The 22646-nt window shown below is 38.2% G+C and overlaps 1 protein-coding gene and 1 long non-coding RNA gene across 4 annotated transcripts in view; one reads left to right on the top strand and one right to left on the bottom strand.

The window, feature by feature from the left end:
- Window positions 1–4881, top strand: part of LOC109936989 (constitutive coactivator of PPAR-gamma-like protein 1 homolog) — a 119558-nt gene extending 114677 nt beyond the window's left edge. For all 3 annotated transcript variants that reach the window (XM_048606180.1, XM_048606178.1, XM_048606177.1), the window contains 2 exons: window positions 1533–1635; window positions 2927–4881. In XM_048606180.1, the coding sequence (XP_048462137.1) occupies window positions 1533–1635; window positions 2927–3274 (451 nt within the window). In that variant the 3' untranslated portion in view covers window positions 3275–4881. The remainder of the gene's footprint in view (window positions 1–1532; window positions 1636–2926) is intronic.
- Window positions 1–22646, bottom strand: part of LOC109923248 — a 114134-nt gene that overhangs the window by 67796 nt on the left and 23692 nt on the right. Inside the window, exons 3-5 of the long non-coding RNA XR_007263846.1 lie at window positions 14275–14339; window positions 9785–9841; window positions 4005–5032 (exon numbers count right to left, since the gene is read on the bottom strand). This is a non-coding gene — a long non-coding RNA (uncharacterized LOC109923248). The remainder of the gene's footprint in view (window positions 1–4004; window positions 5033–9784; window positions 9842–14274; window positions 14340–22646) is intronic.

The following is a 22646-nucleotide window of genomic DNA, read 5'->3' as shown; positions in this document are numbered from 1 at the left end:
TTTCAAAGGTAATAGAATATTAAGTTAATGATAAAAGCACTAGTCAGAAATGTCAGCTGAGTTGTTCTAGAAACTCTCCCAAATTCTTTTTCATTGCCAGTTTACTGCCACCAAGATCAAGATGAATATTGCCCCCAATAAGCTACATCGTAGAATCCTTACAGTGTGGAAACAGGCCCTTCAGCCCAACAAGTCCACACCGAACCTCGGAGCATCCCACCCAGACCCACTCCCCCATAACCCACCTAATCTACACCTCCCTGAACACCACGGGCAATTTAGCATGGCCAGTCCACCTAACCTGCACATCTTTGGACTGTGGGAGGAAACCGGAGCACCCGGAGGAAACCCACGCAGACATGGGGAGAATGTGCAAACTCCACACATACAGTCGCCAGAGGGTGGAATCGAACCCGGATCCCTGGCGCTGTGAGGCAGCAGTGCTAACCACTGTACCACCGTGCTGCCCTCTGGCTTGAAGTCTAAATGGACAGTTATGAGCTTTGCTCGCAACTGAATATATAGACAATCCTGACAGCTCCCAAACAAAATTTGAGTTGATACCTCAGATGTTTTTATCAACAACTTCACCATTCTGGCTGATTTTTGGAGCTAGGATATTGAACAAAGGCTATGTGAAACACGTGATATCAGACTAAGATGGTAGTCTGCAATGAATAAAATTACTGCATTAAATCAAAGGTATATAGGGTTATGACCTAGATGAAATAAGTGACAGAAATTATTCTTTTTATGAACCAAGTATGGTGAGTAGTAAAAGAAAAACACATGAATGCCTGCATTTGCAATTTTGCAATGCTATCATTGTTAGATCCATTCTCTGGTGGCCTCATCAATGGAGTATCCAGCCTTGTCTGGCCTTGGCTTGGGGTGTGGAAAGGTTGAAACATTTTATCAGTGGTCACCTCACTTGTTCACTTCAAAGACAAAGACTATGCAAATATTCCAGACTCAACCACACGCTTGTACCATTTCATGGAAATTGTATGAGCTGCAAGCCTAATCTGATGAGATTGAATGGGCACATGGATCAAGGCCAGTGAGAATATATCGGGGGTAATGTTAAGAATAACTTTAATCCTAACTCCACACTTTGCCCAGCAGTGATTGTTGTTTCATTATTATGATGTAGGGTGGGAGATTTGCCTTGTGATCTGAGGTCATAAGTGCCTGAACAACTTTAACAGAGGAATGAGTCATCCTTTATTTCTGAGCTCCATGTAGAGCCATGAAGAATATATAATCACAAAATTCAGAGGAAATCTATTGCACCTAAAGTGGATCATTTGCTTTTACAAAGGACTGCTAGAGTTGCTAGTGTTTGACAATGTAATGTGTACAGGTTTGTCAAGTTTGGATCTAATAAATAGCACTTAATAGCCTTAACTAATGACAAATTATTTAGCAAGTATTTTAAAATGTGCTTTTTATTCTGTTCCGTGGTTATTAGTCTGCTCTTTCAAAAGAAAGTTCATATAGTTAAATTAATTGATTTTTCTTTGCTTTTTAAGACGTGCAAGAGGAATCATCTCCAGCCCAGCTGCTAGTCGTTTCAGTAGGGGAGCTAAGTACTACACTAAAAGTGCTGCTGTCTGGAATATCAGAAATCAGGGGGTAAGCTATCAGGCAATTTACAGAATCGCTTCTTTTAGATATGGATTTAAAATTGATTTTTTTGTTTGCTTTAGTATTGGCTTAATGTGTAAAATTTTGTTGATACTTCTGTATTGCAAATGAAGCAGAACAAGGGTTATACTTGCCATGATATACTACTATTCATCCTGTTGTAAATTAGTGGCCAGGTCGTGTAAAATATAGGCCACATGCTATTTAAATCACCTGCAAGGGGCAAGGGCCAAGGGCCAGGATGGAATGGGGAAATTGGAGGTGGAGTTGGACCTCAATTTGTACTTGATAGTTATTAAACATGCATATTTCCTCCCTAATAGAGTGGTCAAATTTGGTAGATAAGAGTTAAGTCTGGGGAAATATCAGATTATTCACTTTGAAGCTGAAAAAGGCAAATGTATTTTCTTATTGGTGAGAAAATTATAACAGAACAAAGGAATATTGATTTCTATTTACATAAAAAAGTCACGCTTGAGTGTGACAAGGCCAGTGGAGTGTTGGCCTTCTTCTCAAGGAGGCTGGAATACAAAAGTGAGTGTATGGTGCTTCTGTCATTGCAAAGCTTTGAAGTATTGTTTTCTGTTCTGGGCATCAAGCTACACATTGGCCTTTGGGTTATATTGCAGGTTTTAATTGGTTAAAGTGTGATAGATTGGTAATTTCTGACGTCTTTCCATGCATTTAAAAGGTTGAGTGGTCTAAATAAATTGTTTAAAATGATAAATAGATTAGATAGGGTAGATAGTATTTCCTCTGGTGGATAATCCAGTAAAAGAGGGCAAAGTAGAATTAGAGCTGACTGTATAGGAAAGAAATCAGGAAATATAGAGAGAGAATCAAGGAAAATGAAACAAAGAAAAGCAAAGGGAAATGATTACTGATGAGGCATGATTTAGTTAAATGACAGAAGTGGTCCAATGAACTGGATGGCCTTCTAGTAAAACGTTTCCAAAATCAGAATGACAATGGATGAATCTCACTTCTGGATATTGAAAGCTGTATAAAATTTTTAATCTTGGTCTACTTTTGCAGTCAAAATACTGATCTTGGCATCCACAAGCACTTTGAAATATTTGTGACTGAGTTAATTAATAACTACAAAAGCAATGAGGTCCTGTTGAATTACATTTTATTGGTCGATAGAACACTATTAGTCATATATTTACATCTTAGGCTCATAAGGTTATTGATCTGTTAGGTTGGAATATCTTGTTGAACAGCAAGTATTTGTTTCAAAGTGTGTGCTTATTGAAGTGTTCCTTTTTATATGTGACAGGGTCAGCCAGCTTATGCTGCTTCAGCAGAAGAAATTGCTCAAGAATTGAAGGCTTCTGGAGATTCTGGAGACCATGGTTCAGAGGAACATGAGAAATCTCAGTCAGGTCTTGCAGAAGACTCTTCAGATAGCTCTCCTGCTGAAAATGGAGTTTCAGATGAAAGTAAACCTGTTTCCGAGCTAAATGGAAACAAAGGAGACATCAGGGCTTCCAACCAAACTGAAAGTGCCTTGAATAATGACTCTAAAATGTGCAATACAACTCCTCACTTAAATGCACTAACTACAGATGGCAGTTGCAATAGAGGTGAAAATCTTGATACTGCTGTCTTGAAAAAGGAAGAGTAATCTGTATTTTTTTGTTTTTTGTTCAGGGGGTGAAGGATGTTTGGAAGGTTACAGAATAGGAATATTTGAAAAAGAAGGCCTACAGTTGCATACAATATTTTCTTCTCCATAGAGAAATAAGGACATTGGAAATTTGGATCCCTCTTTGATGTCAGCTGTTTAACAAGCAATCTTTTCTAGCCAGTTGCAGTTGAATGCTACCAAATGAAATGAAGAGCATTTGACTCCCACATTTGAAATGGTATAACAAGACATTCAAACTGGTTATGACAATTTACATTTTCTTTTTCAGAACGTAAAGCAAATATGGCTTTAATTTGGCAGTCTTCAATACATAGGTTAAAATACAGTACAGTACTTGGCACCATAACTTTGCCATCTTAATTGATTTTATGTGTTGTGTCAGTTGCTTATTTTAAGATTTAAATTTCACAAGCCTGCAAAAGGCATAGAACCACAAAAAAAAAATTCTACTACTTCAATGTCATTAGTTTTGGTGTGGTTATGTCAGCAAAAGATTTATAAAATAAAATAATTCAATGTTTAAGTTTCTAGAAAGTAATACGCAGCTTCAGTTTTGGCAATCTTTAAGAAAAAGCAAATATGTGTAAGAAGCAAATTACATGTCGAGAAAACAACTGAAAACATTCATTGAAGATGCAGATGACCTTTAAAAATAGTTAAACATCACCATATAATTGATATGTTTTGTGAATATGACAGCTCTTACCATGCATCCGTGAATCAATGAAATCAGTGGTTTTTGAATCAGATGTAGACATTAGTACTACTTCGGCTAAACTTCTGCATGGTTCATAATTTTTGAAGTGTGTAGTTAATATTATGCATGTTATCGTCCTCTTTCTTCCATCCTTACAAGTACTGTGCCCATTTGCAAATTTTAAAAGTTAGTCATAGTCCTATAAAAAGATGTTAAAATATGTTTAGTCATTAACTGATCTTGCTCTAACCTTAAATTTTGTGGTTATTGACCTCTGTTGCATTTATTCTAAAAAACCTACAAAAGTTATCTAGCCACTCTGAATGATTAATGTTAACCCTGGTGTACTCATCGCTACTGTATTCATATTGTTCTCTGTTGCTGTTTTATGCATTTGTATTAGCAAAGTGATCTTTCTACAAAATTCTTGAAAAGCTTCAATCTTCAAAAAAATTACCCCTACGTAGCAGACAATTCAGCAAATTGCTCGTTTTAAAATTTTCCCATCAAGAGTTTAGTATAAGCAAGTAAACTTGTATCATTCTGCTGTTTTCGTTAGTGTTTCAAACCTGATGTACTTTGAATCAGAATCCTTACTTTATTATTATTTCATATAATTTTCCTGATGCTCTTCATCACACATTAGTGAACAGAAATAAAATGTAACACCCCCCCCCCCCCCACCCCCACCAAATCCCTGCCCGCAACAGCTACATAGTACCTTTTCTGTAAGTTGAAAGGAGTTCTACCTACATATGGATTGTGCAAGAATGAACGACTGTTGGGTTTGCTCGGTTGCTGATGGATTATGGTGTGGTGTAATACTGGAAGGCTATTGAATGCAACTTACAATGCTTAATAAAAATCTTTATTCTTTTAGTATAAACCATTGGTTGTTCCTTTTTCCATTGATCGACTGGATTATCTTGTACTTTTCTGGGAAGTTGGGAGTAAGTTGTGCTTTATTCAAGCTTTCTGTTGAAAATTGTGCAAAAATTGAGTTTTTGGACTTTCACAACTTGCTTGCAGTTTTATACCTTAAGGAAAAAATGTAATTAATACTGTGCTAATCCCCATTTTAATTTTCTTTGTCGTTTCAAATTATCTCAGAAGCATTTAAAAATGTAGTATGTTAACATAGTAAACTGGAATAATTTTCAGAGTATAGGCCTCGTGCTAAAATTGTTTATATTGTGTCAGTCCTTGGAACATACCTTTACTTGATACTTTCTTGTTGGAATGTGTCACTCACCCCATATTAACTAGTAAGTTACCAATAGGATATTAATGAAGAAATGTGCTGAAGATTTAATGTTTTAAAATAATTCATAAGCTGAGAGTATTTGTCCTGGAGTCAAGTTTTTATTTGCTAAAATCAGGGAAACATGTTTTCATGAAATGACATGTCCAGTTTAATGTGCATGAATTTGAACTACTTCAATCTATTGTGATGCAGCTAATTTCTTTGAATCTGATATATTTTCAGTCAACATTCAAGCATCCTTCACTTATTAGGAATTTGACTAACATTTGGCATATTATGAATAAAATTTATATGCTAAGCTACGTTTTGCAACAGATTGTACTAGGCAGTGCCACGTGTGACTTGCTTGCATCTAATACTGAAATGCTAAACCAACATCATAGAAAAAAGTTCACTTTCACCCAACTGTGAAACATTTCCTGTTCCTAATATTGAAATTTCAGACTTCTGGCAATAATCCCAGCATTTGCTAAATTTTGTAAAGCAGAATAAATCCACTGCTTTTGAACTATTTACTTTAGTACTGTATTGTGAGGGTGCAAAGTAAGCAGTGTACTTGCTTGAGCTGTGTGTGTTAAAACTTGCCTCTGCTGTAGATGGTTCAGAACCATAGGAGCACTGTCAGACATTTATTAAGTGGTCTTTTCATGAAAAGTGTTTTAAGTGATCTCAGCAAATGGGAGCTCATCACTAAGATGTTCATGCAAAGCTTATAAATTAATTTAAAAGATGAAGAAGGGTCCCGACCCAAAAGGTCAACTTTCCTGCTCTTCTGATACTGCCTGGTCTGCTGTGATCCTCCAGCTCCACACTGTGTTATCACACCTTTAGTGTATTTGCTTCATCAATAGGCTATTGGAAACTCATCAAATAATGTGAGACAATTAACTAGGGTAGTGTCACACAAAAGAACCTTCCAAGAAGTAGCAAAATGTGAAAAATATTAGTGCAATTGTATGCTACAAGTTGAATGGGTGATGAAGGTTTAAATTCAGTGTTGTTCTTTGATTAACTCTCACCAATCTTGCTCATCATTGAAAGGGCCTCTTAGAAGATGATAATTATCCATATGAAAAAGAACATACTGGAAACTGGCTCAAGGCATTTGATGCAAGTATCAGGCTGTTTGCTTGTTGGACTTCGGCAGCCACATTAAAGGCCTTTCAGGTTTTCACACTGGTTCAACAACCAGCTCACAACTTAATGTGTGTTTTGTGTATACCAGAGTTCAGTAATTGATCGGTATGATAATCAAGAAATTCGTGGATTTCAAACTCCGGTTCGCTCTTATTGTTTCATTTTTAAATCAGAAGCGTTTACTCTCTTTCCCTATATGCCACAGTGTCAACTAGAAAATTGATTTGGATTCTGTTCTGGCTTCTCTGAAAACTACTATTTCACCAAACAGTCAAAATCAAAGCAATTATTTGTACTGGATGGTAACTTGGTGGGATTGACCTTCTTTAATAACTGTCTTCAACTAACTGAATGGAACTTGGTCCTGTTTAGTCCCACATTTGTTTATTGAAATAAACCAGGAGCATCTCCGTCATCACTTCTTACCGCATACCATCAACACTGTAGTTCCTCACCAATTTATTCTTGGTCCCTTCCTGCGTACTGCATCTCTAAACATGTCCATAAGCATGCGTTCAGCTTTCACAGTTATAGTGGTAGAATCTAACTCCCCCTTTCTCTCAACTTCTTTGATGCCTCCATGCATTTAAATGCTTGTCCAAAAACCTTTAGAACCCCTACAAAAGCAGAAATTGCTGGTAAAACTTAGCAGGTCTGGCAACTTCTGTGGGGAGAAACCAGTTCAAGTCTGGTGACTCATTAGAATTCTGAAAAAGTTACCAGACTCAAAATGTCAACTGTGCTATCTCTCCACAGATGCTACCAGACCTGCTGAGTTCCACCAGCAATTTCTGTTTATGTTTCAGATATCCAGCATCTGCAATTCTTTGTTTTATTTAGATCCTCAACCTTCATACTACTGAGACCCCATTTCAAGGCTGGATAATTGTCATGAGAGGATTATGAGGAGCTTTTGTTTTTTAAAAGTTCATAAATCCTAGCACTTTTCCTACAAAAACCAAGCATCAGGTTGAGTTATTCAGGACACACCGTGAGTTTGGGGAGAAAAAGGTGAGGATTTAAATCTGTTTCGTTGCTACTAGATCATTTGAAGCTCTACAGCACCCATGACTACATGTTCTTTTCTACTTTTAGCACTAAGTTGTTGCTGACCTGTATTACCTGACGTAAGGTTCTCCAGTGCTTCAAGTTTAAAATTCTTATCATGTGCTTAAACCTTTCTGTGGACCACCCCATTTTTTCTTCGTCACCTCCTTCAGCTCTCTAAATCCATTTACGGCACCTTCACCCATCCCAATGGACTTACTGTTTTTCTGATGACTAGTTCATTTATTGTTCCTTTTGCCACATAGTTGGCAGGTATGCTTTCAACCATCCATTTTAATTGTTTCTGCCTTTAGTCCAACACCATTTTCCTTTCTATCGTGTGAAATACCTTTGGGCAATTTTTCCAGAAATGTAATAGTGTTGGCACATTCTGGTATAGAAATATGTAATTTGCCTTACTTAGCATAGTTGGATATATTGGATTTTAAGAAACTACTTCAACGAAAGACTGATTGAAACAGAATGTAGAAGTTAATGTTAACAGCAGGATTGTAACTTAAGTGGAGCAGCAGTGAAATTAAGGTTTTGCCCATTGCCAGTGATAATATTTTAAGAATCCTGTAATATTAGCCTAAATTAGTCTGCAATTTTCAAATTAATAGTGTGCTGATCCAAAGTTTTCCAACAGTGTAACTTTTAAACAGTCATTCCAAAGCAACCATTGTGCTAAAAATACACTGCAATTCAACTGAATACCCAGCATCTTCCTTGCACAACAAGCTCCAACTGTTTAGTTTTAATTATAGACCAGTCTTCAGCAGCATTAAAAATATTGATTGAACAGGAATCTCAATTGTTTCTCAAAATAATTCTTAACATGATAATTTATTTTCTTGATGGGAATACAGTTTGTGAATATATAAACCTGTAATCACTTGCCCTACCATCTCTATCTGCTCTTTGAAGTCTTCCTTTATTCATGTATATCACATACTGTGGGTGTTATTTTGGAAACTAACATACATCAATTGTTTCCTTCAACCTACTCTGCAGTCATAGTGATAATAAAGCAATGAAAGGCATTTGCCCATCCAACATCCTGGACTCTCCTTACACTTCCCATTCCCATCCTCACTAACTGATCAAATAAAATTGGCTTCTTCAACTGGGTATTAGCATTTGTAAAGGAGGAATGATAATTTCCGTAAATTACTCTGAAGCAGAGTTGTGAACCAAATGTTGCTCCATTTGGCAGAGGCCTGGCTTAGTTTGGCAGCACCATTGGTTCTCCTTCATTAAATACACATCCACTGTTATTGTATTTTATGTAGTCTGTTGTATTCTGCAAAATATTTTAAAATTTGGGTTTCTTCAAACACAAAAGAATGCCAGTTCCAAATTAAAATATGAATCATTAGCTTTTATTTCTCTATGATTTTTAAGTGCCCCATTCTATTTAAATTTTCTTTCATTGATTAATTTCTTTGATTATGATGTATTTAATACTGTTCACACATTACATTGTCGTGCTCAGTAAATACTCATGTTTAAAAGTAAGATAACCTGTGAACATAGAACATTACAGCGCAGTACAGGCCCTTCGGCCCTCAATGTTGCGCCAACCTGTGAAACCAATCTGAAGCCCATCTAACCTACACTATTCCATTATCATCCATATGTTTATCCATTGACCATTTAAATGCCTTTAAAGTTGGCGAGTCTACTACTGTTGCAGCCAGGGCATTCCACGCCCTTACTACTCTGAGTAAAGAACCTACCTCTGACATCTGTCCTATATCTATCACCCCTCAATTTAAAGCTATGACCCCTCGTGCTAGCCATCACCATCCAAGGAAAAAGGCTCTCGCTGTCTACCCTATCTAATTCTCTAATCATCTTGCATGTCTCTATTAAGTCACCTCTTAACCTTCTTCTCTCTAACGAAAACAGCCTCAAGTCCCTCAGCCTTTCTTCATAAGACCTTCCCTCCATACCAGGCAACATCCTGATAAATCTCTGCACCCTTTCCAATGCTTCCACTATAATGCGGCGAAGTTTTTAATTCTCTTATGGCAAGACTTGAAACATCAGTGCATTACTTGGAGAATGGGAGATATGGCTAAATTCCACTAGGATACTAAATGCAAAGCATGTATCTTCAGAGTGGAGGAGTTAATAGAAAGGTCGGATGGTATTAGGGGAGCAGAAGTGTAATGCAATGATACTTCAGCAGAATTGTAGGGAAGTTTCTTTTTATGGGAGAGATGGCATCATTTTTGATTCTTAACTACTTTTGGGCATATGCTTGCTCACTGTTGCCTGACTTTAGGCAGTGCACCAGTAGTAGAGTTGAAGTAAGGATGAGGTCTCACTTATTCACCTTTATTGCGGGTTACAGAATACAATGTCTGCTGCCTTCTGCCAGTTTGAAGAGTCACTGAAAAAGAAATTAATGTAAGTAATGTATGGCAGACAAATAACATTAAAACTCCTAAGCTACAGATCATGTTCCATAGCATTGTAACTTGCTTCTTCTGTGGACACTGAGAAATTATAGAAACAGTGTTTTGGTTATTAAAATCCCAAATATTTGGGCAGCCATATGCTAAAAGTACAAAGCACATTTGCTGAGAATGTCTAAAGTCACATTTCTGTGACAACTTTCCAGGACCTAATGTCCCTCCAAATAATAATTTTCTGATTGGAAGAATCCTAATTTAAAACACTTAGTTTGAATGTGGTGAAGTAGATAGAATGTCTGATCTTTGTTTGTCACATTGTATTAATGGAGCAGGTATATTTTGCTTATGATCTTCCTCATTATGCCGTAATAGATTATTAGGAAATACAGGTCTGCAATGCGAAGTAGGTATAATCTATTAAATAAATATGTTTTATGGTGTGGTAGGAGGGCAGTTACTTAAGGATCTAAACCATTTTTTTTCCAGACTTTAATGAATTATGTTGAGTAGCCTGCAGTTTAGTAGCTATTGGAACAAATTTAGCAGATAATCTGATTTTTCCCACCCAGAACATTCTATTGTTTTATTCATGTACCATTAATTGGAGAAAATTCAATTAAGATGGATGTACTGAGTTAGTTTCCAAAGATAAAAAGTGAATGCATTGTTTAATATTTAATGTAGTTTACATAAGACATTCTTTGGAGCAAAATTTGTTTAATAAGCTTAAAATTTATCAAGTTAGGACTTTCAGTTCAGATCCAGGTACTATCACAAGCAACAAAAATAGCTGAAAGATAATTAATTGCTAATTTCTTTAGAAAGAAAGATGTGTGGCCTGTTTTTTTTTAACAAAACATTGAACATATTCTTGCTTATATGCGTAAAACAGATCTTCCACCAACAGTTTCTAGTATTAAGTAGCAGAGAGAATGGAAAAGGAAATTGGTTGGACTTTGTACAATTTGTTTTTCAGATATGCAATGAGAGTTCACTTTTTTTCTTTCCACAGCAAGTGATGACCACAGAATTGCTTTGAAAACAGCAGTCATCAATGTAACACTGGGATCTATAATTAAGTTGCAAGTTTTGTAGTATTGTCTTCAATTTGAGACTGGTTACTTTTTCCTGTGTTTTGCAAATGAGAGATTATTTCATTGTTGAACTTATAACCATATTTTGACAGTTTTTTAAAAAAGATTCATGAGCATAGTAGGTGCAACTGTTGACAATGGAGTGGCCTTTACTGGATGCTATTTAAAAGCATTCTGAAGAAGAGCTTTAAGGTCCATAAGATGTTATGAATCCGTTGGTTCTTCAACTAGGATCTGTGGAACAATTTTCCTCCTAGACTGCAGCTGCAAAACAGTCAGGAATGTGTTGAGCACAAACGAAGTTCCTTTAGGTGTATGCACCAATCTTAAGGGACCATGCTGTGTGACATGCCATCCATGCACAACCAACAGAAGTTGTATGGGATAAGTTCACTGGCACTTTCCCAGAAACCTGTTGACCTGCAGAGACTTTCTGGAGGTCTGCAGAATAATTAAGCAGTGGTTGGAGATGGGAGCATGCATGAATTGAGTGCTAAGACAGGCACAAAGATTGCCAGGTTAACCAACTAGTAATGAGTACCAGGTGAGTTCAGTCTTTGATTTGTAAGTGCTATATGTGCAGCAAGAATCACGTAAAGGAATGTATTTGAGCTTTTGAAGGTTGAACTAATAGATGAAGGGGAACAAGTAGATGAGTACTTCAATTTGATATTGATAAGGCTCCATACAAAAGGGCTGATGGAGTTTAGATCATTTATAGAGGATTGGTTAATGGACTTGAGAGTTGCATTTGAGGCAGTACAGCCAATTCACTACAACTGTTCTTTGGCAGACAAAGCCATCTTCTGTGATGTGAGGCTGAATATGTTAGGTCTATACTCTCTGCAGTTTGTAAGAATGAGCAGTGATCTCATAGAGACATAAGGAACTAGAGAGGGTAGGCACAGAGATTGTTTTCGCTGGCTGGGGAATCCAGCACAAGGGGCACAACCTGAGTGTAAGGGAAAAGTCATTTAGAACTGAGATGTAAAAAAACTCATGTTCATGAATTTTTGGAGTTCTCCACCACAGGGAGTTATAGATGCTGCAGCACTTAATATATTTAAGACTCAGATGTTTCTCTCAGGAAAGAGAGGGATAGGGACCAGATGGGAAATGAAGACAGAAGGTCATAACTGCAGATACAAATATATTTTCGTAAAAGCATTAGTATAAGAGCATTTGCATATGTGACTTTAATATGAACATTATATAGCATTATAATTTAGATATGGAAGTCTATGATTATAAATTTAATTGAAAAAGGTTCCTTAAAAGACATTATTATAAATGCTCTTAAATTTTGTTAACCTACAAAGTCAGGTGTCTTTCCTTTTCTTGGATTGAGAAGCTGAATTAAAAGACCGTAGCTTATGATATAAATTTATATCAGTCTGAATGGTATATTCAAGAAGATCAGATAAAAGAGAAGTATTGATTTGCCAACCTGAAATTTGATACAGACAGTAGAAGGGAAAGCGAAGTTCACTTTGAATTTAAATTTTGTGTGGTGCCACCTGCTGGTTTTTCTGGGAAACACCATGTTGTACACTCAGCCTCACTAGTTTTATTTACAAATCCTTTTCAAACCACCATGAATGTTAATATGTAATATCAGTAAATCTGTATAATTTTGAACAGTAAAGCAACATGTTTATTCATCTTCTAATTGTTTAGGTATTGCCTGAGTTCATTGTATTTTTAGATGCTGTCGGTCTTCAGCTATCACAAGTCATAAATTAATTAAAACTAGAAAAAGAAATTTAGTCCTACAGTGTCTCCTTGGACTAATCTACTGTATGATTCAGGATCATACCATACAGATATGGAACCTTCCAAATCTCATCCTAGTTTAATCAGGTGTACAACTAGTATGTGTGACAATTGATCTGTGTCCCCAAAGTGAAACTTAATTGGTATTTCTGTTCCTGGTCAATGTCTAGTGGCCCCCTATTGGAAAGTGCTCATAGTTGGACAAAATATGAACTGGTTTGGGATTGTCAATAATTTTGTGATTAAGTAACCTGTTAACACTCACTGCAGACCACGGGTCCTCAACGTGCAGGTTGGGCCCTAAGTAGGGTCGCAAGCTGAAGGTTTGAAGTTGCTGGAAAAGCTCAGCAAGTCTGGCAGCATGTGTGAAGAAAAACATCAGAGTTAACATTACAGGTCGAGTGACCCTTCCTCAGAATGTCACCGGACCCATAACATTAACTCTGATTTTTTTTCTTCAAAGATGCTGCCAGACTTGCTGAGCTTTTCCAGCAACTTCTGTTTTTGTTGCTGTTTTGGTTTTGTTCCTGTTTTACGGCATCCACTGTTCTTTTGGTATTTTTTCAAGTTGCCATTGTGGAGTTCTGATTGAATTATGAAAGTTATGTTCCCTATCTCTGAAAGACAGGCCTCCATTTACCTGCTGCCTGTCTCACTGACTTTTACAGGTCCCTCACATGCCCATGCTCCCTCAGGTCTCACTAAGGGGTTGCAACAATTTTCAGGCCTCATGAGATCACAGCAGCAAAAATGTTGACAACCATAGCTCTGGACAGATAAATGGGGGGGAAGAAAAGCCACAGGAGTCTTGGAATGTGTCATCATCTTCCAATTTCATGCCCACTTTTCCTGTCTATCTTTGTTTGCACCCTTGCAAGAATATCTCCACCACCACCACCCCCCCAACCACCCCCACCACAACACTGAAGTGGTTTTGACATGATCGACTGCCATTTTTTCCTAATACTACTTCCCCGTTTTCTGCCTGAGTGGTGCTATCTCTTATTCATTCCTATCTCATCATAGCCATAGAACCTCCTGCAATGGCTTTGATCCCATCTTCTATCGCTGTAACTCTGGAATCTTTCTGGGTTCCCTCCTATTTCTCATTCACATTATGTCCTGGTTACAGCATCTGAAGACACATCAGGTTTTACACAAATCTGCAACTATACCTCACCATCCAACTAGTCTATCTTTCCATTCACTTGTCTGTGCTGGATGAGCTCAAGTTTCCTCCATTCCAACATTTCAAAAACTGAAGTCATGTCTTTGACTCCCACCACAAATTCTGTTCTCTCACCATTAATTCTATTGCCATCTGTGCTCACTGCCTCAAGCATCTTATTTTACCTTGCATTGAGCTTCACACCAAGATCATCAGAAACCACTTCTAGAAGTTTGTTGTTTTCACCCACAGCATATTGGTGGAATTTGAATTCAATAAATACCTGAAATTAAGAATCTAATGATGATCGTGAATCTATTGTTGATTATCTGGTTCACTAATGTCCTTTAGGGAAGGAAACTGCCATCCTTACCTGGTCTGGCCTCTGGGCAATTGAGGATGGGCAATAAATGTTGCATTGCCAGTGACACCCTCATCCTGTGAATGAATTAAGAAAACAAAATCCTTTAGTTTCTATTGATCCAAAATTCCACTACCTATATAGTTCATTCAAACATCACACCTGTGCTGACTGATCTATGTTGGTTCACTTTCCACAAACACTTCAAAATTAAAATTCCTTTCCGCATGTGTCTCCATTTTAGCCCCTTACGCATGCCGACTTTCATTGCTGCACCATTGGTGGCTGTGAGCCCTCGAATTTCAGAGATTAATAGAATCCCTACAGTGCGAAGCAGGCCATTCAGCCCATCAAGTCCACACCAATCTCTGAAGAGCATCCCACCCAGGCCCACTCCCACAACTTTGCATTTACCCGAGCTAACCCACATGGCCAGTACATCCCTCGACACAATGGACAATTTAGCATGGCCAATCCACCCAACCTGCACATCTCTGGACTGGGAGGAAACCAGAGCACCCAGCAGAAACTGACATAGACACGGGAAGAATGTGCAAACTTCAAACAGACAGTTACCCAAAGGTGGAATTGGACCCGGGTCCTTGGCACTGTCAGGCAGCAGTGCTAACCACTGAGCCACCAAGCTGCCCTCACTATTCTCACGAAACTTTCCTCACTAAACCACCTCCTCCAGGATGCTCCTTAAAACTCACCTCAATCAAGGTTTAGTCACTGCTCTTACTTTTCTTAATTTGGCTCAGGATTTATTTTATCTGTTTGTTTCTTGGTAGGTACCTTGGGACATTTACCTATGTCAAAGAAACCATATGAATGCAATTTATTGTTGTTGGAGTATTGATGACTGTTCACTCAATGGACTGAACAGCCTCTTTCTGCACTGTAGGGATTCTAAGATTCAAGGACAATATTTCAGCAACAATTATTGGATTCCAGACAAGAAAGGAAATTTGGAAGAAAACGTCCAGTAACCATGGTAATTTTACCTTTTAAGCTTTAGACATTGGGCATTTATGGTGTCTGATTATCTTTCCTTTCCAACACTGCAGAAATGGTAATGGGTTCTTCGTGTTTTCTTTTGTCTCTTTGATGCCTTAATCTCAGACATTCTTAAATTGTGGTGTTCACTTTTTGTTTTGCATTTTTCTCTTCCAAAATTATGAAACCAACAGTTAACCCTCAAAGTTTGCACCTGCCTTAATTTGTGCTGAATCTATTATTAAGATCCTCCTTTAAAGTCATTCTACAGAAACGCAACAGACTGACTACTGTCTGTTTCATTGATGCTACATGGTCTCTCAAAATGTCAATGAGCAGGCAGGAAGTAAATACTTCAGACCAGAGAGCCTTGCCCACTGTATTGGAAACAGACAAAAAATTAACATCTCTTACCTAATACTGAAATAGGCGCTGGTTCTTTTTCATATGCAAATGAGGAACCCTGTTGCAACTTGGAATTGGTCTAAGGCGGTTGATGTTGCATAATTGTCATGGCAAAAAAATCAATTTTGTCCACCAGCAATTACAACCAAACCTGGTCCCAACATCTCCAGCTTCCTCCCAATCCCTGAATGGTTCTCCCAATGCCTGCTATCTTCCCATCTGAACCCTGATCACAGACCTCAAGGCCCAGTGGTTCCTCCTTCAAACACCTACAACACAACCTGATGACTTAGCTCGAACTAAACTGTGCGAACTCCTACTGCAGCTGCATTGACAATGTTGAGTTCTAAGGCCAAAAACCAGGACTGTGTCCTTTCCCAGCATTTGTCAAACTGCTGTTCATGCTACACAGATGAAGAACACCAAAATAATTGCTCAATCCTTATTCCCAAAGGTGTGCTAACATAAATTAATTGTTAGACCATACCATTGCAAGAAAAGATAAGCTTAAAACCAAAATTTTGCATGGCTTTATTCAATTAATGAAAGAGTCATTTCTATTGTTTCTGAATCTTTGATAAAAATGACAGTTTTATCCAGTTGAAGTCAGCAGAGGTTTTATGTTGACCCACTGTAATATTATCAACCTCCACTCTCACCACAGCTTGTCTCCTGCTCAAACATCATCCGTTCTTCTGTTCTTGCTAAACCTGAACATTCTGAAGCCTTCCAGTACTCTGCTGCCTATGTCCTATCTTCCACCAAATCACATTCATTCATCACCTATGTGGTTGCTGACCTGTGCAGCTAAGAAACGGCTCAAGTTAAAAAATTCTCCTCCTTAATTCCAAATCCCTCCATGGCTTCACCCATCTGTATATCTGGTAATCTCATCCCATCCCACAACCCTCTGATATATCTGAGCTCATTCTGTTCTTTTGAGCATCCGCATTTTGACTTGATCCAGTATTGATGGCTGTGTCTTAAGTTTGCTTGGACCTAAACTATGAAATTCACTTCCTAAATCCCCCCGCCTCTGTACCTCACTTCTCCTCCTTTAAGGCTCTCTTTGAAAACTATCTGACCACGTTTTTGGTTATCTGCGCTAATGTTATTGTGTGTGGGTCAGCATTTTTTAATAATACGCGTGTGAAGACCGGCCTTCTGGAGCTCTCTGTGCAAAGGCAGGTCTGGCCCACAGCACCTAGAACAAGGACAGGACAAAGAGGTAGGTCCCAAATTCACTCCAGCATGAACAACGATCTATCTCTGATGCTGTTGGCATCAGTCTGATTTTCATTGGCCATCGAGCTGACTAAGCCAACCAGTAGCCCTCAAGGAGTCCACGTTGTTCTGTATACTGTATGCCGTAGGCTCAAACTATGAAAATTGAGGATAGAGGCTCCAATTTTCTTGCACATCTCTCTGACTCTCTCTCTCCCTCGCCCCAGCCCATGGTCATATTATGAACACTTGACCATCAAGACATTGATTGGCACTTGAACCAAGATCTTCTAGCTCAGACAGGATCGCTGTCCATTGCACCACAAGAGCCACTCAAGAATTCAGGAACTTGTATTACAAAAATGCTATCATGTCCAGGTACGTTATGAGCTGTCAGGCAAACTGAACACCATAAAAATGGCCACTGCAAATCATTTGGCCTTAGGCATTTTGAGACTCTCAGTGCCTAGTCCAAAATTAATTAATTATGTACATTACACAATCATCCAGGGAATTCCTTTGTTTAAGGATGGATCAGCATAAAGGAATTATAGATTTTCAGTCAGCCTGAACCTTTTTAAGCTTGAAAAAAATCAAAACATAATGTGTGGAAGATGGATATGAATAGATCACATCAACCTTCCATTATTTATGATATTTTTCCCCATCCAAACGAGTTTAGCTGAATCTCAAGTTGTCAAATGATAACATCAGGATTCACATTATTCTTTCCTTGGAAAGTGGACTTTGAACTTGTGAATGTCACATGATGTAACCATTTTGACTGCTTTTAAACCGTTCAAAAGCTGCTCACACAGTTCCACCAAAACCAATTGAACCAGCAGAAAGTCACCGAAGCAGTCAGGTAATAAGCATTAATATCTTGAAAAGGGGAGATCCTATCCAAGAGTCCGGTAACAAATAAAACATTTTAAAAGACATTTGGACAGGTACAGGTACAGGGATAGGAAAGGTTTAGAGGGATATGGGCCAAACACTGGCAAATGGGATTAATTCAGTCCGGGAAACCTGGTCAGTATGGAAGAGATGGGCAAAAAGGTCTATTTCTGTGCTGGTTTGACTCTATAACTCTATGCCTCTGTTCCAAGCTTGAGTTCCCCTGAGAACTACTCTCTCGGAAATTCGATCACTAAAACCTCTCATCATACTTTGGCTTTACCAGACCTTCAACTCTGAAGCATTAAATTCATCTAAAAACCTATTGGCTGACCACAAAAGATACTGAGATAATTATAAGCTTTAGCAGTATCTTACCTTCATTTGTATCTAATCTTTGCATGCATAAGAGTGTGTAGAGATGAGTGAATGAAACATGGCATGATTTTTGGAGTAAGTGGAATGAAAATAAATAACTTAAAAAAAACTTGCAGCTAGAGTTATTTCATTGGGACAGGTAACTCTGAAGGTAAGAAAAAATATACCCCTTGCATGCAAACACACATCACGGACAGCAAAATGGAACACATAAATTCTGGCTGTGATAGCACTATATAAATGCAAATTGTAGTTGTTGAACCGGAGTCTGTGGTACTACATTCAAATGTTACAAACATTCGGATAATTTTCATGGTTAGGTATCATGCTGTTCCTAAATGTTTTAAGGCATGCAGTCGAATTAACATATAAATGAGAGTAAAAGGAAAATGTTACCAGCTTAGAGTTACCAAAAACATAATACTACATATGCAGGAAAATCGTAAACAAAAACAGCTGGATGTGTTCAGCAGATCAGGCAGTTGATTGAAGTCTTAAATCCTTCCTGAGGATTGTTAGATATTTGGATGAACAGCATTCAAGAAGAAAGGAAAGTATGTAACTGATGTGTACAGAACATGAGATGGTTAACTGGCAAGAGTGATATTGCGGAAGTCAAAAATTGGCATAACACAGCACCGATGGATATTTGAGACCCAGGAAGTGTGTGAAGAGGTGAAGGAAAATGAGATTGTAACATGAAAAACCAGTGTTACAAATAGCTCCAGTGGCCCAGAAAGAAACAAAATGGGTCAACCCTGAGGGTGCTGCCACTCCACACAGTTGTGCTCTGACAAGAGGTGGTACTTTCCATCCCAAGTACCAATGTTTTCCCTTCCCAAATCAACAGAAAATCCAGTACGTACATTTCACATTGCTAGGTTCCTACAGTTGTAGCTGAGGTCTAAAACTGTTAAATTCATTGTTAAATCTTAACGAGCTACAAAGTGCTTCATGGAAACACTGTTCCTTAGAGTAACCTATGCTTTCAAAACCGTGGTGTCTCTGCGCTGCAAATTTGACTGTCAACTTCTGTCAGAAGATCAGACCGTCAGAGAGTAATCTAGCCTGTTAAAGGAAGTGCAGTAATACAGATCATTACATTAAAACATCTATTGAAATGTTGTCAGATTATGTAAAGATTTTGTTAGATAATTTAGTATCATCTCTTTTAAACTTGTGTGGTTCTTTGGGATTATATACGTCCGGCAGAGCAGATTTCACCAATTAACTACCTTCCACCTGCTGACTGGCAGAGGTGCAGATCACTGCTTATAAGTCTAAGTTTCAACAGCTACATCAGCAGAAATACTTGCAACTGTTCTTATTATTGCATAAGTGAAAGTGTCTTTATCACAGTACTATTTTTAAAACAAAATGCAAGACAAACTAAATGCTCCATGTTTTGGAGTTTCTTAAAATTCTATTATTAGCTTAAAGAATTCTGCATGTTAAAGTGAACATAAAACATAGGAGCAGAAATAGGCCATTCAACCCATCGAGTCTGCTCCACCACTCAAATGAGAGCATGGCTAATCTGATAGTCCTCAACTCCACATTCCTGCCTTTGCCTCATTATCCTTGACGTAAAAAGTAAGTTATTCAGTCCTTGTAGTCTCCCATATTTGGCACTGTCCATGCTTTCTTCCACTATCTCCACTTTCTGTTCGTCAGAAACCACTCAACAACTGTCCGGTCTCGTTTTGTCAGAAAATTAGAGTAATCTTGGGGTGGAAACACCCACACAACTGCTGCAGTTGTCATTCACAATGTTATTATTTTGTTAGTAAGAGTTTTGTTATTTGTCAAAATTAAATAATTCTAAGAAAATGGACATTTCAATGATGATCCTTTTTGGAACAAAAATTAAACAAGTGTTAGGTAGCTTTTTAAGTTATCATGGGCATCAAGATGTAACCTTTAATATATTACAAATGTGCACTTTGTATTGTATTCTGCAGTAAAATGAACTTTCAGATTTAAAGTAGTTAGACTTTGTCATTAATAGTCACACTAATGATGTGTTACAATTGAAATGTGGTTGCTTACTCTCTATTGTCTATGCTGATTTTCTGCTAAAGTATTGCTTCTCAACTGCACAAGCAATGCGGTATAGGGGAGGGCAAAACACGTTTGTGTCAATTTTAGGACTTGAGTTGACATTCTGCAACATACATTTCTATTTTGTTCGTTTCCAATGTATGATCAACTGCAGGACCTGGAAAAATTAATATGAAAAGCACCACACTGGATTTTACCAGCAAAAGAGCTGTAGAAAATCAAGTATATTGCTAGTAGTAGAACATAAGTGGATATTAAATTCCACATACTTGAGTTTGTTAAGATGAAAGCATCTTTGCAAATACAGGAAAATTGGATACATCACTGGTCATATCTTTCTGCAAACTGCACACAAATTAACATGTTTAAACTATTAATGCTAGGAAGGATGTTGAGCTAGCAAAATACATTATTTTTTGTGACTCTGCTGAAACTTGTTAGTCTGGTCTAATGGAAAATGACAGCTAAGTTGAAATGTATCAAACCGTTAGCACCTGCACTTTGCTGACAATGAATATTGATGCCAAAGAGAGGGCTTTAAACTAAATCGAGAATAGGGAGGATTCAGTAGAGGGGATATATGGTTTCACAATGCATAAGGAATTGGTGGCATTGCAGGGCAGCTTTTTAGGTAATGATGCTACAGTGGGACAGGACAGAGTCTATAAACATAACAAAAAGCAGTAAACAAGGTCAAAGGGGGATAAAGGGGCTTTGACATCTGCCACTCCACCAGTGCCCTTGAGTTGCTTGTCACCCAGCCAGCCTATACTGTGACCACAGAAGCCAAGGTGATACAGTATAAACATATCAGAACTGCTCTAAGATGTCCACCACTGAAACTTAGCAGCCTTCTCCCCAGCATGTTGCAGCATCCGAATACACTTAAAAACAAAAGGCACATGGAAGCCCTTCACCAAGGGAATGCACGTGGGTGATTAATTTAATTGTGTGTGGAATATAGCATCATGGCACACAGAAATTTTGTTTGTTTTGTGATAGCTTTTTGTTATTGCATTTTAGTCTATTTGACAATGAAAGAAGCGAGGAGATGTTGGTGAGTGAGGTATCGGGATTTTGGTTAATTGTCAGATACGTTCTTCTTAGACAGCCAAGGCAGAAGAGGCATCGCTAGGTTCACTTTTACCTATCTCTTCCTCCTCCTCCTGCTGATAACTGTCAGCAAGGTCAGTTTTCTGGTAATGGGTAATGTTTGCAGCATGCAGAACACCACCACAGATCCTGAAAGCCACTCAGGGAGGTACTGAAGAGCTCCCCCAGTGTGGTCCAGACATTGGAACTATTATTTCGATAATATGGCTATCATTGTTTGTATGCTGTGCACATACACGTGCCTTGTGAACCAGAGCCATGCATCATGCCATCAGTGGATAACCCTTATACCCAATAAGCAACACCTGGTTTGTCATGGTGTCTCAAATGTAGTTCACTCTGTAAAGTCTTGCTGTATTCTAAGTGGATCATCGATTACTGCACCCAGATCTGGGAGCAACTGCTTTGCGCAGAAGTCTGGAAATCAGGATCAATTCCTTTGGCACATGCCATGTGGCATCATGTTGCATTTTTCAAATTTGAACAACCCCGGAAAGCACTTGTAGAATTGTAGTAATATTGAGAGGAAATCCATCAGCAATTGGGGTTCGGGGGCTGAGGGGGACTGCTTAACAATTGTTTAGATGTGCAAGGTTGCGAGAAGATGTTGGCTGGAACGTGGACCTCCAAAAAGCAGACCTTGTATTAAATCAGCATTACTTGCTGATGGATGTCAAGATCTATTTGGTCTGCAAGGTACCAGCAGACAGTGGCTGCACACGTGTAAATCTTATTACAATTCTACAAGGGTTTGGTGCTTTCCAGGGTCGTTCAAAGTTGCAAAACTCAACAAGGAGTGATTCAGCATGTGCTGAAGGACTTGATACCATATGCCTGATGTGTTATATAAAGGAGATTGAGTTGTCCATTTGTGAGAAAGTAAGAAGGATTTTTAAAATTTTACTCCGTGCATTTACTAGTAACATTATAATCTCATCAATTAATCACTCTATTTTTAATGATATATTAATATGACAGAGTGTACATACTTTGCCTGTAATTTTTGCACCAAAAGCATATGCCCATTGTTCTCTTGCACCTGCTACACCACATTATTATTGTTCCATTCTGTCAATTACTGTCAATTATACCTCCAGCTGTGAATTCACTTCACCCTGCTGACTGCTTTGCATAAACTGAAAGAACAAAATGCTCAGTGAAACAGGTGGAAAGTTCAAGATACATGTGTGGTTTGTGTCAATAGTTTGAGGTTTGTATTTCTGTTGCAGCTCTATCTTTCATGCAGGTACTTCCCCTAAAGTCTTGTGCGTGCATTTACCCCGCCTTGACACTTTGCTTCTCTCCCCAAC

This window comes from Rhincodon typus, chromosome 16, assembly GCF_021869965.1.
Source record: "Rhincodon typus isolate 14 chromosome 16, sRhiTyp1.1, whole genome shotgun sequence".
Lineage (NCBI taxonomy): Eukaryota > Metazoa > Chordata > Chondrichthyes > Orectolobiformes > Rhincodontidae > Rhincodon > Rhincodon typus.
The sequence above is the reverse complement of the archived record's forward strand: the minus strand, read 5'-3'. Positions and strand labels throughout refer to the sequence as shown.